Consider the following 16,192-nt stretch of genomic DNA (forward strand, 5'->3'; position numbering starts at 1 on the left):
AAATTACTTGAAAAAAATGCGACTTATACTCCAGTGCGACTTATGTATGGTTTTTTTTTCTTCATTATGCATTTTTTGGCCCCTGCGACTTATACTCCGGTGCGACTTATAGTCCGAAAAATACGGTACTGTGACATACATCTACACAATATACTTGATTATGATATATTTTATAATTCAATATTTAGTTGGTATGTTCTGTTCTGTGACACTGAAATCAATAGCCTACCTGATCCGGTGTCCATTTCTTGTTGTTGAGCACATTTATGTCTACAGTACCCTGACCAAACACCAGCATGGCTGGTGGGATCGCTGTTGCTAAGGCATCAGGAACATTCACCACAATCATGGCTGGAATTGAGTTCAGAGAAATGATCTGAAAAAAAAATAAATAATGGTTACCGTTACTCTATTATATTGCCTCATTGGTTAAAAGGGCTATGGTTGAACTTTACAAGGATATTTAAACATGTACCTGTTGGACAAATGTCTGCTGGTTAACCGTTGAAGCCATCAAGATGTTGGAGACAAAAGTGGTGCTGGTAGTTGCTTGCAAAAGCACCGTGGCTGAAATTGTCTGAATATCACTTGAAGAAATTCCAGCAACAAGCGTGCCAAGAGACTGCAGGGAGTCTGAACTGTTCAACTGTAAATTGTTTTCACATTTATTTAGACATCTGCCCAGTTGATTTTCATTTTCATAAAAACAGACTCAAGTGTTCAAACCATCAAATATTTTGCATAGTTGTCAAAGACATGGTGCAGTTTGTTGTCTTTACCTTGAAACCTGAGTTGGTGAGGATCTGAACCATGGTGGTGACCTGGATTTGGCTCCAGGTAGTTACTCTACCCAAGGTGGACAAAGAGGAAACCATCACTGAAGATGACATTGATGTGATCTGACTGATGGACAGGGCCGAAGAGCCGTTGCCGAGTTTCACCAGTGTCTGCTGAGTCACCGTTTGGATGTTTGACGCCAGGGCAACTGTAACCTATGTAATAGAATTCAATATTTATTTCTATATCTGTGTAGTAATATTCATAATGCATGCACATTTTAATCATGATGAACATGTCAAATTGTTTTATATAACCTTAGTTGCTGTTCATAAGTATCTGGCCTTGTTTAGCAAAATCCGAGTGAATCCTATTTTTTGCAAACAACTAAATTGTTGACTAGACAGAACAAAAAATAATAGTACTTTATATAAAAATGTAGTTTTTTTTACCTGAGTGTCACCTGTCTCATTACAGACTTTTTGATATCTTTCCAAGATGACCAAAGCATCAGCTTGACTCAATGAAGTGTATGCCGAGAGTGGGATTTCAGAGGAGCAAAAGAAAAAGTCTGGAAGTCTAAAAAGAAAAAAAAGTAATAAGAAAGTAAGGTACTCATCAGAGAGCTATCGTGGATTAGAAATGGAGTGTAGTGTTGTTGCATTGCATAGATGGATACTTACTTTAAAAGACTGAAGGTTGGGTCCAACTCGAAAAGCTTTGTGATGTAGTAGTTAGTAACAGTTTCTGAAACTGGTGTGCCGCTAAAAAGCTTCAAATTGGTGCTGTCGCCCAAAAATGCTTTCATCTAAAAAAAAAAAACACAAAAGTCATTGTCATTAACAAGTCAAATCATTTAATACATTTCAGTTTTGTTGTTCCTCCAACATCAGAGACATTAATAATTACTTGTGGAATTCTGTAACCGACCAATTGTTTTCAACCTTCAGATAAATACATCCCATATTTGCACGATAAACTGATGATTTAGAGCTATTTATTTATAATTCACACAGGCAGATTTGTAATAACATTTCTATCAGGAGGAGGCTTGTTAGTTTACATTTTTAAGGCCAGACTGGACTAATGTCATTTTGCATATGCTCTTCCAAAGTATCTTGTTTGTTTGTTTGTTTTAGAAAATTCTTTAAGTTGTCCAAACTGTAAAGTTGTAATAAAGTAAGAAAAATGTGTATTTATCCAATTCAGTCTTCACGGAAAAAGTGAAACGTTGGATCAATTAACAACAGTTCTGTAATATGTTACATTTTAAATTATTAGCTGTCATCAAATAAAAATTTTGCGTTTATGTTGATGCTTTAGTTGAGTTTCCTCAACTTAAAAATTTTATTTGATTAAAACAAAATTTTTTAACAAATTACAGGGCTCTTGTTAATTGATCTAATGTTTCACTTTTTACAGTTTTAATTTAAAAGCTTCTCTTAATGTACAGTCGATGCATGAAATACTGTCATACCTGAGAGGTGGAGACGAATGATTTGAAGTCTTCCAGAGTTATGAGTGTGACAAAACTGCCAATGTAATTGGCAAACCAGGCTGTAGAATTTAAGTTTGGGTCACTGGCATTGTAACATCTGGTACCAGAGCCTAGTAATAACAAAAAAAGGAAAAATATTAACTTTGAAAATCAACACCCCAGTATTAAAATCTAATAAGAATCAACTGAGCTTTAACACATGTATAGTAATATTCTACCGATTATTGACACATTTGCTCACCGGCTTTTAGATAACTTCTGATGGTTGTGTAAACATCCACTCGTCCAAAATCAGAGCTGCTATATATGAAGTTGTTTCCCAAGTAATTCACCCTGTCGGAACAAAAATTATAAGAACCTAATTTTGCACAACTCATTAGCTTCACTCTACAGCTTATGACAAAGACGTACAATTTTTGGAACCCGAAGCATGAGGCGTTCTTCACTTCAGTGTAAGTAATGAGATTCTTGGTGAGGAATTTCAGATAGTTCTTTAGGTGCACTTCCAACCACAAATCAAGATCAGTTTTTTCGTTGATTTCCAAGGCTGTATGCCAAAAACAGGGGAGGATCTTTATCTTCACATCATCTGGAACATCCTCCTACATAAAAAAAGGTCATGACTCATAGGTCAATGGGTTTAAAAAATGCCAGTCCAAAAAAATAATCAATAAATAAGAAGTCCAACATACAGTTTCCAGGAAAGCAGGAGTCTTGTTGTAGTTGCTAAAGACGTCACATAAACTTAACTGGTCATCAATCACATTGGGTTGACTGAGGAAGTTTCTCAGTTCTGCTGGACTGATTGTATTTAAGAGCTAAAAAATGGAAGACAGATAAAAAACACAAAATCTTTAATTATTAACATATTTCAGAGATTACATTTGCACGTGAACTTTCTATTTATTTTTTCACCTCTGACTTGCGTGTTGTTGGTAAGAGAGATACAAACGTAGACACATTTGGAAATCCAAAGCTCAGAAAACTTCTTTTTAGATAGTTGTAGAAACTTCCATTGTTGTAACATTTCAGGGGCACTGGAACTTTTGCAAAAAAAAAAAAAAAACTTGTATTATTTTGCATGCAAATATATTACTAGAGGAAATATCTTAATTTGATACATTTAAAAGCACTGGAAATAAGGTTTCTACATTATCTTATATACAAACCTTGAAGGAAAAGGAGAATGTTTCTGTAAATCTCTTTTTCAGTGTTGCTTGTGAATGTCATCTTTAGTGTGTCCAGGAGTTTAATCCTAATTTAAGATCAATCAAACTAATTAGTATAAAAACACAATCATTTAAATTAAGCAATTTTCAATGGGCACATTGCAGTTCATATAACAAACTCGGAGCACATAGAGCTTTTCAACTAAACCGATACTTACATTTCTTGACTGCCATTGCAGCTCCTGTTTGTCCCAATTTGAAATAAGGGAATCACCAGGCTTGTAGACAGGTCGACAAACAGAGGCCTCAGTCTCACTGTGAGCCAATGCAGAAACTCTTCATCACTAACAGCTGGGGAGGAAAGATTTCCCCTAACAAAAACTGCTTGGATGAAGGCAGATTTCACATCCGGAGAGTAGCTGGCTGACTGTGCCTGAAAAGAAATGCACTTTGTATCAGCGACACTATAAATGATACTGGATTATTACATAAGAGTGGTTTCTAGCAGTGAACATTTTACACACATATATATGTATATATGTAATAACCTCTCATTGTTTTAAGCCAATAAAGACGGAAATCCCCCGCGACACAAAAAAAGTGCAAAAAAATCGTCATTAATGCAATGTAGTTGTATTCATTTCACTAAAAAACTGTCAGTTTTTGGTTTAAGAATAAAAAAAGTAGTTGTATGTTTACCTCAACAGCTGGTGAAACGATGTCAAAGAAAGTGTCAAATTCAGTGGGGCTGATGGCTGTCATGATTTTTGCAACAACTTGCTTGCTTGTTAGCTGTGAGGGTGTTGCTGCAAGCTGTCCCAGCTGACTGACCGTGAGAAGATCTGATACCTCAACCTGAGAATGACAAAAGAAAACATCAAACATCAACTTACTGAGTTATAAATCCCTAAGTTCTCTATCATTCATTTGAGGCTTGACAATTGATAACATTATTTCTTTTTAAACATCAATAAAACAAAATAAAGTGGATTCAGATGATTTGAATGCTTTACTTACTCCATTAAAATTGTTTTTAAGGGACATAAAATCTTGGTATGAGGCTTGGAATCTGAATTGTCCAAAGTTATCCTTTAGCCATTGTCTGTCATCCATTCCAGATGTAACGCATGATAGCCCTGAGATTAAAACAATTTGATGAGTTTTGCAGTAAATTTAGTGAAGAAATATGTTAAAATAAGCTAAACAAGTCTAAATGGCAGAATTATAAGTTAAGATAAAATATTACCTGACAATGTCTGTCCTCTGAGATATTCTAAAATAAACTTGAAAACACTCCAGTACTGAGTCTCGGTAAGCTGATGGAATATGTTGTCAAATCCTTTAACACTAGGGGGGGAAGGTGTTTATTTAACAAACTGTGTAAAATATTCTTTCATTTTATTGGAATAGTTCAAAGTCTAATTACATGGAACAACAAAATATGTTTACTTACATTTCTTGATAGGAGTTACAAGTGATGTTTCTTGGGATCATTTCGAAGGTCCTATTGTTAGCAGCTGGTAAAAAAGGCATTAGATAAACCTGGAACCACAACTTGAAGCCCTCAGTGCCTAGAACAGAGATTTCTGGTACTAAAGACGTCAATGTTACATTTAGAATGGAGCCAAGCAAGCTGGGGCTGAGTGACTTCAGAGTCTGCAGCAAAAACAAATTAAAAAGAATTAGTGTGATTCAAGTATGAAAAAAAAAGTAAAAAAATATATTTATATTTATAAATTTACCTCTGTTGAGCCATTAACAAATTTAGCAAAGAAATACTCAAGGTCGTTTACAGAGGATGACTTGGTGAGTCTTGTAATTGCAAGTATTACAAGTGTTTCATTAGACAGATTATTTGGTTCAAGAAGTAAAACAGCTGTCTGAGAAGGGGAAATGAAGTCTAATATGACCACCTTAAAGACAGATAAAAGAAAAAAAGATGCAAATAAAATGTTAAAATTAAAGGAAAAATTATTTAACTTGATTTTTTTTGCTCTCTTGTTTGGTGAATTTATAGAATCTAATGAAAAATAAAACACTTACCTCAGAAATATTAAAGAATTTCAAATCTGGGTATGTTGTCAGGTAAGCAAATGGCCCCATGTTTGTTTCAATCCATTGAGAATCATCTTGAATTCTGTGCCTACAAACTATAAACATTTTTCAAACATTTAAACTTGAAAGATATAAAAACAATATTATTTGAAAAATACATAATCTATAGGCACGTAAAAATGTTTATAAAAAGCACATGATTAGTGATGAAGTGAGAGTTACCTGGTGTATTGATGACCTCGGCGGATGATTTGAGGTAGTCCAGCAGAACCTGTGTGATTTCCGTCTGTCTATCACTGGTCAGGTCAGTGTAAACACTGGCTAGGCCGCTCACCCTGTAAAGATGGAATGAAAAGTTTCTCACTCAGCTGTTAATGCCTCGTGCGCCCTAATGTCATATTGGCCGTTGTCAAACGGCAACTTACACCACACGGTAGCTGGTGCAGTTGATGCTTGAAAAGGTCTTCCTGAGCATTTGTGGGGTGAAGCTTGTGAGGATAAACCTCAGTCTGACGTTGAACCAAACATAGAAGTCCTGCGTGCTAAAGTGCCACAGTTGCTGTTCGATGATGCGGAAGGTCCTGTTCATGATGCGATCTCTCACAGCAGGTTGGAATACTGGGATCTGTCAAATGAGGAAAAGTGAGAATTCACACACGCTGCACTGATATGGAGGCCGACGTGGCCAGGTGAGTTTGTCCATATTTGGTGAGGTGTCTGACGCCATCTCACTTTGACAGTTTAAAAAAGCAAAGGTCTACCTGTCCATTAGCCGTTAGATGTGTCAGGAACTGCTCCACATTTTGCAGAGAGTTGCCAGTGTCAAGCCGCTCAAAGACTCGATCAATAATGCCTGTGTCATTTGAGCTGCCAGACCTTAGGACTAATGTTGCCACCTGAGAAGGAGCAAGCTCTGACAGGTATTGGAGCTGTGGGAAAAACATCAGAATCTAGTCATTGAGAAGCAATGGCCAAAGACTTGGCTGGAATATGGCATTTTCTGACAGTTGAAGCAGACAGCTAAGACAAAACACTCACGCTGGAGAAATTTGGATTGATCGACAGCAATTGTTGTAGCGAGGCAAATTCAGAGAAACTGCCCACATTGACCTGGAGCCAGTTGTCACCACTGCCCACAGACGAGATGCAGCCGGGATCTGCAAGACACGAGGTAGGCAAAGCTATTGGCTTTTTGTCCACACCAGCTGATGGCCAAGCATTGGCATAGTGTGCCTGGATATCGTCTCTTACCAGATGAGTCTTTCCTTGACAAGAATGGTATGATGAAATGAGTGAAGACTGCTTGCTGACCGACCCTGTCCATGGAGGCCATTTGGGTGCCAAAAGCACTGACGCTAAAACGCAAAAGAAGCTTTTCATTATCCAAACGAGCCGTGGCATTTGCTGGTTGTTGTATTTTGGCAAGGAAGAGCAATAGATCAGGTGCAAACCCATGGACTTACACAGTCCGGTACGTTACGCAGCTGAAGTTGTTGGAGCTCAGGCAGATTAGGAAGTTTGTTGTGGGAGAGGCCAAGAAGAGGCGCAGCTTGTTCTGGAACCAGTCGGCGATGATATCCTGACTGAGTAGTTCTGCCTGACTGAACTTGTTGAGTTTCACTTCTCCCAAAGCTTCCAGAGCATTTGCCAGGGTTGGGCTGCTGCTTTTGTCGGTGGGGTACTGAGAATTTCACCAAGAACTTACTGGTTAGAGGAAACTTGCAAATGACATTGGACAGAAACACAAAACAATAAGCATTTTGCTCTTGGATTTACCATGCTGGCCAGTCTGTCCAGAGCTTGGCCCAGATCAGATGTTCGTTGGAAGAAAAGCTTCCAGACTTCTACAGGGTGTGTCTGTTGCCTTTCCAGAGAGCACTCCAGAAGTTTGGCTACGTTTCTCGGTGTGAGAGGTTCAGACTTGAGGAGAGGGAAATGAGGAATACATGCAAGTCTTTTATTCTTTTTCTTTAGATTTTTAGACATGACCTTAGGACAACAAGACAGAAACTGTTCTGGTGCCTTTTGAAGTAGGCTGCCTGTGTAGAATAGTCTTACCGATGAACAGGCATGTTCAGTGATGGTGAAATTGCACAAGGCTGCAGATGAGTTGTCAGCGTCCACTGTCTGGTCAAGTGGGAGTCTAAAACAAGCAAAAGACACCAATTGCTGTCTTGCACATGCGGCATAAGACAAACTTGCCAGCTGTGCGTAGGGCAAAAGGCAAAACTACCTACCCGTAAGCCCCAGCACAGATGAGGTTCTCTGTGAACAGACCACAGTTGTACATCACACATGTGTGATTGACAGAGTCAACTTTTCAAGCATGTGTAAGTGAGTGACCTTTGGCGTACTTACCGTCAACAGGGCTCTCCTTGCACTGGACAAAACATGAAACAACATTTGTTAGTGTCATCTAGCATGCTCAAATGTTCAACACTTTGAAAATTGGAAAAATTGACAAGCCACGGCAGCTTTGTCTTTGGATATCTTGAATCTTAAATGTATCTGAGGTAATACTGTCTGTCGACCAGGCACTTACCTTGAAGGAGTCTGGCAGTGAGCAAGCTGTCAAGAGAGGGTAAATAAAAATACATATTGTCATGGGAATGAAGGTGTTGCTATGACAGTAGCGATAGCAGGACTTTCGAAAAAAAAAAAAAAAAAAAAAATTTTGTCTTGCAAGTTCTTTCTGATACGTACCTGTGAAAGTCATTTGGAGGGACTCTATGCTTGATCTCACGCCCAGTGAAAGATCAAGTGGCAGGTATCTCAAACTTTGCTGAAGTCCAGTGAGTCTGAAGGGAGAAAACAACGAGAAAAGCAAGCGCATTATATAGGGGTTCTATTGCAACCGTACGTTGCCCACAATCAAGGGCAAACATATTTTGCTCTTCGATAAGGGTCTCTTACATAGCTTCATAGGATGCACAGCTGAGGTTACTGGGGATCACCCACAAGGCGACTGGATTGAGGCTTGCTATTACAGGAACCAAATAGATTTGGAACCAACGCTCAAAGCTTCCAGGCTCAAAGTTCACAAATTTAGGTGCAAGAGCTGTCAAAGTCACGTTTAAGATGGTGTCCCGTACAGCCGAGTTTTTAATGAAGGTGATGTTCATCTGAAAACAAAAGAATGGGAAGGTGGGGTCAAAGAGGACACGTCGTCTTTCCGAGATCATGTGAAACTACAAACAAAGCTAGGGACGTATCACTGCATTACAAGGCAAGACATGTCACATAGACATCTTCATTGAGAGTCCCGTGTGAAATGGTTGCTTGAGTCTTGTCTGAGTTTCTAAAAGAACACTGAGTTGTGAACAGGATGTCCTGATCCCATTTGTCCACGAATCAAGAAATGTCAACAGAAATTGTTCCGAGCCTTTACCTGGTTGTTGCCTTGTTTCAAAGCCAGCAAAAACTGACTGAGCTGGGTCTCATCTCCGGACTGGCTCAGGTCTGTGAGCAGCTCTTTTATAAGGGTCACATTGACTGAAGGAGCGCTGGCTAAATCCAGGATCAGCCCAGCCTTCTCTGGTGCTGAGAGAACACCAGCAACTGCCTCCTGGTGATGCAAAGCAAAAGGTTTGGATGAAGTTCTCATCTTTGTCCAGAATTATGCGCCTGTGTACCTTCCACGATTCTGGATGCTTTGCTGATGTTTGGGGGGAAAGACTAAAAGTGAAACTTCTGACATACCCTGGAGAGGTTGAAGACTTTGAGGTCAGTGTATGTTGCGTATTGACTAAATGGACCCAAGTTGGTTTGAATCCATTCGCCATCCGTCTGGATTCCCACCCTGCAAGCTAAAGTGCATTGACAGGTGTTAGAGTTTGCACACAAGTGTTAGCAATCTCATCATATTAGCGACAATGGCAGCATGACAACTTCCCTATGTCCCATGTCTGCACTTTTCCCGTTTCATAACAAGGTCACATTATGTCATTGAGATTGAGATTACCTGGTGTATTGATGACCTCGGCGGATGACGTGAGGTAGTTCAGCAGAACCTGTGTGATTTCCGTCTGTCTATCACTGGTCAGGTCAGTGTAAACACTGGCTAGGCCGCTCACCCTGTAAAGATGGAATGGAAAGTTTCTCCCTCAGCTGTTAATGCCTCGTGCGCCCTAATGTCATATTGGCCGTCGTCAAACGGCAACTTACACCACACGGTAGCTGGTGCAGTTGATGCTTGAAAAGGTCCTCCTGAGCATTTCTGGGGTGAAGCTTGTGAGGAGAAACCTCAGTCTGACGTTGAACCAAACATAGAAGTCCTGCGTGCTAAAGTGCCACAGTTGCTGTTCGATGATGCGGAAGGCCCTGTTCATGATGCGATCTCTCACAGCAGGTTGGAATACTGGGATCTGTCAAATGAGGAAAAGTGAGAATTCACACACGCTGCACTGATATGGAGGCCGACGTGGCCAGGTGAGTTTGTCCATATTTGGTGAGGTGTCTGACGCCATCTCACTTTGACAGTTTAAAAAAGCAAAGGTCTACCTGTCCATTAGCCGTTAGATGTGTCAGGAACTGCTCCACATTTTGCAGAGAGTTGCCAGTGTCAAGCCGCTCAAAGACTCGATCAATAATGCCTGTGTCATTTGAGCTGCCAGACCTTAGGACTAATGTTGCCACCTGAGAAGGAGCAAGCTCTGACAGGTATTGGAGCTGTGGGAAAAACATCAGAATCTAGTCATTGAGAAGCAATGGCCAAAGACTTGGCTGGAATATGGCATTTTCTGACAGTTGAAGCAGACAGCTAAGACAAAACACTCACGCTGGAGAAATTTGGATTGATCGACAGCAATTGTTGTAGCGAGGCAAATTCAGAGAAACTGCCCACATTGACCTGGAGCCAGTTGTCACCACTGCCCACAGACGAGATGCAGCCGGGATCTGCAAGACACGAGGTAGGCAAAGCTATTGGCTTTTTGTCCACACCAGCTGATGGCCAAGCATTGGCATAGTGTGCCTGGATATCGTCTCTTACCAGATGAGTCTTTCCTTGACAAGAATGGTATGATGAAATGAGTGAAGACTGCTTGCTGACCGACCCTGTCCATGGAGGCCATTTGGGTGCCAAAAGCACTGACGCTAAAACGCAAAAGAAGCTTTTCATTATCCAAACGAGCCGTGGCATTTGCTGGTTGTTGTATTTTGGCAAGGAAGAGCAATAGATCAGGTGCAAACCCTTGGACTTACACAGTCCGGTACGTTACGCAGCTGAAGTTGTTGGAGCTCAGGCAGATTAGGAAGTTTGTTGTGGGAGAGGCAAAGAAGAGGCGCAGCTTGTTCTGGAACCAGTCGGCGATGAAATCCTGACTGAGTAGTTCTGCCTGACTGAACTTGTTGAGTTTCACTTCTCCCAAAGCTTCCAGAGCATTTGCCAGGGTTGGGCTGCTGCTTTTGTCGGTGGGGTACTGAGAATTTCACCAAGAACTTACTGGTTAGAGGAAACTTGCAAATGACATTGGACAGAAACACAAAACAATAAGCATTTTGCTCTTGGATTTACCATGCTGGCCAGTCTGTCCAGAGCTTGGCCCAGATCAGATGTTCGTTGGAAGAAAAGCTTCCAGACTTCTACAGGGTGTGTCTTTTGCCTTTCCAGAGAGCACTCAAGAAGTTTGGCTACGTTTCTCGGTGTGAGAGGTTCAGACTTGAGGAGAGGGAAATGAGGAATACATGCAAGTCTTTTATTCTTTTTCTTTAGATTTTTAGACATGACCTTAGGACAACAAGACAGAAACTGTTCTGGTGCCTTTTGAAGTAGGCTGCCTGTGTAGAATAGTCTTACCGATGAACAGGCATGTTCAGTGATGGTGAAATTGCACAAGGCTGCAGATGAGTTGTCAGCGTCCACTGTCTGGTCAAGTGGGAGTCTAAAACAAGCAAAAGACACCAATTGCTGTCTTGCACATGCGGCATAAGACAAACTTGCCAGCTGTGCGTAGGGCAAAAGGCAAAACTACCTACCCGTAAGCCCCAGCACAGATGAGGTTCTCTGTGAACAGACCACAGTTGTACATCACACATGTGTGATTGACAGAGTCAACTTTTCAAGCATGTGTAAGTGAGTGACCTTTGGCGTACTTACCGTCAACAGGGCTCTCCTTGCACTGGACAAAACATGAAACAACATTTGTTAGTGTCATCTAGCATGCTCAAATGTTCAACACTTTGAAAATTGGAAAAATTGACAAGCCACGGCAGCTTTGTCTTTGGATATCTTGAATCTTAAATGTATCTGAGGTAATACTGTCTGTCGACCAGGCACTTACCTTGAAGGAGTCTGGCAGTGAGCAAGCTGTCAAGAGAGGGTAAATAAAAATACATATTGTCATGGGAATGAAGGTGTTGCTATGACAGTAGCGATAGCAGGACTTTCGAAAAAAAAAAAAAAAAAAAAAATTTTGTCTTGCAAGTTCTTTCTGATACGTACCTGTGAAAGTCATTTGGAGGGACTCTATGCTTGATCTCACGCCCAGTGAAAGATCAAGTGGCAGGTATCTCAAACTTTGCTGAAGTCCAGTGAGTCTGAAGGGAGAAAACAACGAGAAAAGCAAGCGCATTATATAGGGGTTCTATTGCAACCGTACGTTGCCCACAATCAAGGGCAAACATATTTTGCTCTTCGATAAGGGTCTCTTACATAGCTTCATAGGATGCACAGCTGAGGTTACTGGGGATCACCCACAAGGCGACTGGATTGAGGCTTGCTATTACAGGAACCAAATAGATTTGGAACCAACGCTCAAAGCTTCCAGGCTCAAAGTTCACAAATTTAGGTGCAAGAGCTGTCAAAGTCACGTTTAAGATGGTGTCCCGTACAGCCGAGTTTTTAATGAAGGTGATGTTCATCTGAAAACAAAAGAATGGGAAGGTGGGGTCAAAGAGGACACGTCGTCTTTCCGAGATCATGTGAAACTACAAACAAAGCTAGGGACGTATCACTGCATTACAAGGCAAGACATGTCACATAGACATCTTCATTGAGAGTCCCGTGTGAAATGGTTGCTTGAGTCTTGTCTGAGTTTCTAAAAGAACACTGAGTTGTGAACAGGATGTCCTGATCCCATTTGTCCACGAATCAAGAAATGTCAACAGAAATTGTTCCGAGCCTTTACCTGGTTGTTGCCTTGTTTCAAAGCCAGCAAAAACTGACTGAGCTGGGTCTCATCTCCGGACTGGCTCAGGTCTGTGAGCAGCTCTTTTATAAGGGTCACATTGACTGAAGGAGCGCTGGCTAAATCCAGGATCAGCCCAGCCTTCTCTGGTGCTGAGAGAACACCAGCAACTGCCTCCTGGTGATGCAAAGCAAAAGGTTTGGATGAAGTTCTCATCTTTGTCCAGAATTATGCGCCTGTGTACCTTCCACGATTCTGGATGCTTTGCTGATGTTTGGGGGGAAAGACTAAAAGTGAAACTTCTGACATACCCTGGAGAGGTTGAAGACTTTGAGGTCAGTGTATGTTGCGTATTGACTAAATGGACCCAAGTTGGTTTGAATCCATTCGCCATCCGTCTGGATTCCCACCCTGCAAGCTAAAGTGCATTGACAGGTGTTAGAGTTTGCACACAAGTGTTAGCAATCTCATCATATTAGCGACAATGGCAGCATGACAACTTCCCTATGTCCCATGTCTGCACTTTTCCCGTTTCATAACAAGGTCACATTATGTCATTGAGATTGAGATTACCTGGTGTATTGATGACCTCGGCGGATGACGTGAGGTAGTTCAGCAGAACCTGTGTGATTTCCGTCTGTCTATCACTGGTCAGGTCAGTGTAAACACTGGCTAGGCCGCTCACCCTGTAAAGATGGAATGGAAAGTTTCTCCCTCAGCTGTTAATGCCTCGTGCGCCCTAATGTCATATTGGCCGTCGTCAAACGGCAACTTACACCACACGGTAGCTGGTGCAGTTGATGCTTGAAAAGGTCCTCCTGAGCATTTCTGGGGTGAAGCTTGTGAGGAGAAACCTCAGTCTGACGTTGAACCAAACATAGAAGTCCTGCGTGCTAAAGTGCCACAGTTGCTGTTCGATGATGCGGAAGGCCCTGTTCATGATGCGATCTCTCACAGCAGGTTGGAATACTGGGATCTGTCAAATGAGGAAAAGTGAGAATTCACACACGCTGCACTGATATGGAGGCCGACGTGGCCAGGTGAGTTTGTCCATATTTGGTGAGGTGTCTGACGCCATCTCACTTTGACAGTTTAAAAAAGCAAAGGTCTACCTGTCCATTAGCCGTTAGATGTGTCAGGAACTGCTCCACATTTTGCAGAGAGTTGCCAGTGTCAAGCCGCTCAAAGACTCGATCAATAATGCCTGTGTCATTTGAGCTGCCAGACCTTAGGACTAATGTTGCCACCTGAGAAGGAGCAAGCTCTGACAGGTATTGGAGCTGTGGGAAAAACATCAGAATCTAGTCATTGAGAAGCAATGGCCAAAGACTTGGCTGGAATATGGCATTTTCTGACAGTTGAAGCAGACAGCTAAGACAAAACACTCACGCTGGAGAAATTTGGATTGATCGACAGCAATTGTTGTAGCGAGGCAAATTCAGAGAAACTGCCCACATTGACCTGGAGCCAGTTGTCACCACTGCCCACAGACGAGATGCAGCCGGGATCTGCAAGACACGAGGTAGGCAAAGCTATTGGCTTTTTGTCCACACCAGCTGATGGCCAAGCATTGGCATAGTGTGCCTGGATATCGTCTCTTACCAGATGAGTCTTTCCTTGACAAGAATGGTATGATGAAATGAGTGAAGACTGCTTGCTGACCGACCCTGTCCATGGAGGCCATTTGGGTGCCAAAAGCACTGACGCTAAAACGCAAAAGAAGCTTTTCATTATCCAAACGAGCCGTGGCATTTGCTGGTTGTTGTATTTTGGCAAGGAAGAGCAACAAATCAGGTGCAACGTGGATATTGCTGGACGCAAAAAACAAAAAACAAAAAAAAAATCTAGCTGCCTGGAATATGTTAAATTAAGAATTGACCTAATTTTAATTCTCAGGAATTGAAGAATTTTTTTGACATTTTTTTTTCATTATAAATTTTCTTGATACCGGGTCTAAAACTTCTCTTCCGGCTTTGGGAGTCTGCCGCACTTTATCATACTATTACTTGGTTGCTTATCTGCTGCACGGTAGATGGCCTAACAGACATCTCCAGATTAAGGTCTCAAGATTTTCGTTCTTAACATTTGGTTTAAAAAGAGGAAAAGAAAACTTTGTTTTATTAATAACAATTTCGAGGAAAAACTGTATTGCTCAAATAAAAATCAATTGGGAAACGCCAGGCAATCGACTCGTGGTCTCAAAATCCTCTCCCGACGTAAATGACATTCGGATTAATCCAACCTCCTCGTCTACATGATCCTCTATGAATGGACATACTATTTTGGTTTCTGCATGGTGGAAACACACAGTATCTAATGTAAATGTTCTCAAAATGTTAATGAAGATGTCCTATTTGAACAACCTTCACATTAAGAAGGGGTGGAGACCGCAGGGAACTCTGAGTTTCCTGAAGGAAACCTGCTTCAGACCAGTTTACGCCCACAAACTCAGTTGCCATAGGGATTGATTCTGAGTTCAGCTTAACCCGCTTCGTGAAACGGGTCGGGTTTCACGCACTCATGGGTTTAAGTTACTTCCGTTTCTGAAACCGAACGCTCAGAGCTTTGCTAAATTTGGAGTTCACAAACTCAGAGTTTAAAAATAAACCTGCTTCTTGAACCGCCCTCATTCTCAAAAACATATTACCTACATTTTATCATTGTAAAGGGAAAAAGTCTTACAGAATATGAATGAAACATTGTCCCAGCAAAGTAATATCCAACCAAACACAAATAAGTGATCTGTTTTTGCTAAGTTTATACATTAAAGCGTTTTTGGTCATAGACGTCAGAGAAGTTTTACTTTCCCAGAAAATGAACACCTGCCTTTTTAAAAATAGGAAATCCACAACTTGAACAAACTGATGTTTCACTTTTAGTTATGTAAAAAAAAAGAAATTAAAAGGGGTTTGTGGTGCCACTACGTACAAACCAACCCTCCTACTTTCCTTTATTTTACACTTTACATGAGCTTTAGACTGTTTTCAGAGCAAAATATATATATATTTTTTTCGTGTAATATATTATTCGTATTTTTAATTGGTGAAACACGCAACTGCAATCTATATTTTTTCCAGGCTAAATGTATCACAGTTTTAAGAAAGACATAAATCATGTAATGTAAATACAAAAGGTATTTGGTAAACAAGCGTTCAGATTCTTGCTAGATTTGATTGAGTAATATTTTCTGCATGCAGCAAGAGCACCCTCTAGCTGCATACTCAGACAGTAAGAATGAAGTAAATAAAATAAGAAAGTACTTACAGTTCTTGAAAAGAAGTGCAACTGAAGTTGAGTTTGCTCAACTGAGTGAGGAAGACTTGGTTGACATACGGTAGAAGTGGAGCCATCCTGAGTGAGAACCACTGTCTGGTAAATGCAATGTCACTGTAGTTACCCAAAGCCAGGCTTCCCAGAACGTTGAATATTTCCAGAACATTTGAACGAGATTCATTGGTGCTCTGTTATGAAACAAAATATGTTGCAAGTTTGAACAATGAGCAATCTGGACATTTTTGGAAAGATTACAGCATTTGAAAAGTTATGGAAAGACAATTGCGGTATTT

At 40.9% G+C, this 16,192-nt stretch overlaps 1 protein-coding gene across 1 annotated transcript in view; it reads right to left on the reverse strand.

Moving 5' to 3' along the window:
- Positions 1 to 14,985, reverse strand: part of LOC112143519 — a gene marked incomplete in the record, with an annotated part of 53,693 nt that extends 38,708 nt beyond the window's left edge. The window contains 48 exon segments of the mRNA XM_036209886.1: positions 230 to 376; positions 476 to 646; positions 780 to 992; positions 1,230 to 1,356; positions 1,461 to 1,585; positions 2,255 to 2,385; positions 2,517 to 2,608; positions 2,687 to 2,877; positions 2,968 to 3,093; positions 3,191 to 3,318; positions 3,445 to 3,530; positions 3,663 to 3,877; positions 4,144 to 4,299; positions 4,462 to 4,580; positions 4,691 to 4,791; positions 4,898 to 5,100; positions 5,187 to 5,357; positions 5,488 to 5,594; positions 5,722 to 5,834; positions 5,925 to 6,124; positions 6,261 to 6,428; positions 6,538 to 6,656; positions 6,751 to 6,854; positions 6,963 to 7,180; positions 7,276 to 7,642; positions 7,737 to 7,764; positions 7,858 to 7,879; positions 8,042 to 8,297; positions 8,413 to 8,621; positions 8,888 to 9,064; positions 9,199 to 9,305; positions 9,461 to 9,573; positions 9,664 to 9,863; positions 10,000 to 10,167; positions 10,277 to 10,395; positions 10,490 to 10,593; positions 10,702 to 10,919; positions 11,015 to 11,381; positions 11,476 to 11,503; positions 11,597 to 11,618; positions 11,781 to 12,036; positions 12,152 to 12,360; positions 12,627 to 12,803; positions 12,938 to 13,044; positions 13,200 to 13,312; positions 13,403 to 13,602; positions 13,739 to 13,906; positions 14,016 to 14,985. Of these exon segments, the coding sequence (XP_036065779.1) occupies positions 230 to 376; positions 476 to 646; positions 780 to 992; positions 1,230 to 1,356; positions 1,461 to 1,585; positions 2,255 to 2,385; positions 2,517 to 2,608; positions 2,687 to 2,877; positions 2,968 to 3,093; positions 3,191 to 3,318; positions 3,445 to 3,530; positions 3,663 to 3,877; positions 4,144 to 4,299; positions 4,462 to 4,580; positions 4,691 to 4,791; positions 4,898 to 5,100; positions 5,187 to 5,357; positions 5,488 to 5,594; positions 5,722 to 5,834; positions 5,925 to 6,124; positions 6,261 to 6,428; positions 6,538 to 6,656; positions 6,751 to 6,854; positions 6,963 to 7,180; positions 7,276 to 7,642; positions 7,737 to 7,764; positions 7,858 to 7,879; positions 8,042 to 8,297; positions 8,413 to 8,621; positions 8,888 to 9,064; positions 9,199 to 9,305; positions 9,461 to 9,573; positions 9,664 to 9,863; positions 10,000 to 10,167; positions 10,277 to 10,395; positions 10,490 to 10,593; positions 10,702 to 10,919; positions 11,015 to 11,381; positions 11,476 to 11,503; positions 11,597 to 11,618; positions 11,781 to 12,036; positions 12,152 to 12,360; positions 12,627 to 12,803; positions 12,938 to 13,044; positions 13,200 to 13,312; positions 13,403 to 13,602; positions 13,739 to 13,906; positions 14,016 to 14,378 (7,629 nt within the window).
- Positions 14,986 to 16,192: the final 1,207 nt, after the last annotated feature.

The sequence above is a fragment of the Oryzias melastigma genome, linkage group LG22 (genome assembly GCF_002922805.2).
Source record: "Oryzias melastigma strain HK-1 linkage group LG22, ASM292280v2, whole genome shotgun sequence".
In the NCBI taxonomy this organism is placed as follows: domain Eukaryota; kingdom Metazoa; phylum Chordata; class Actinopteri; order Beloniformes; family Adrianichthyidae; genus Oryzias; species Oryzias melastigma.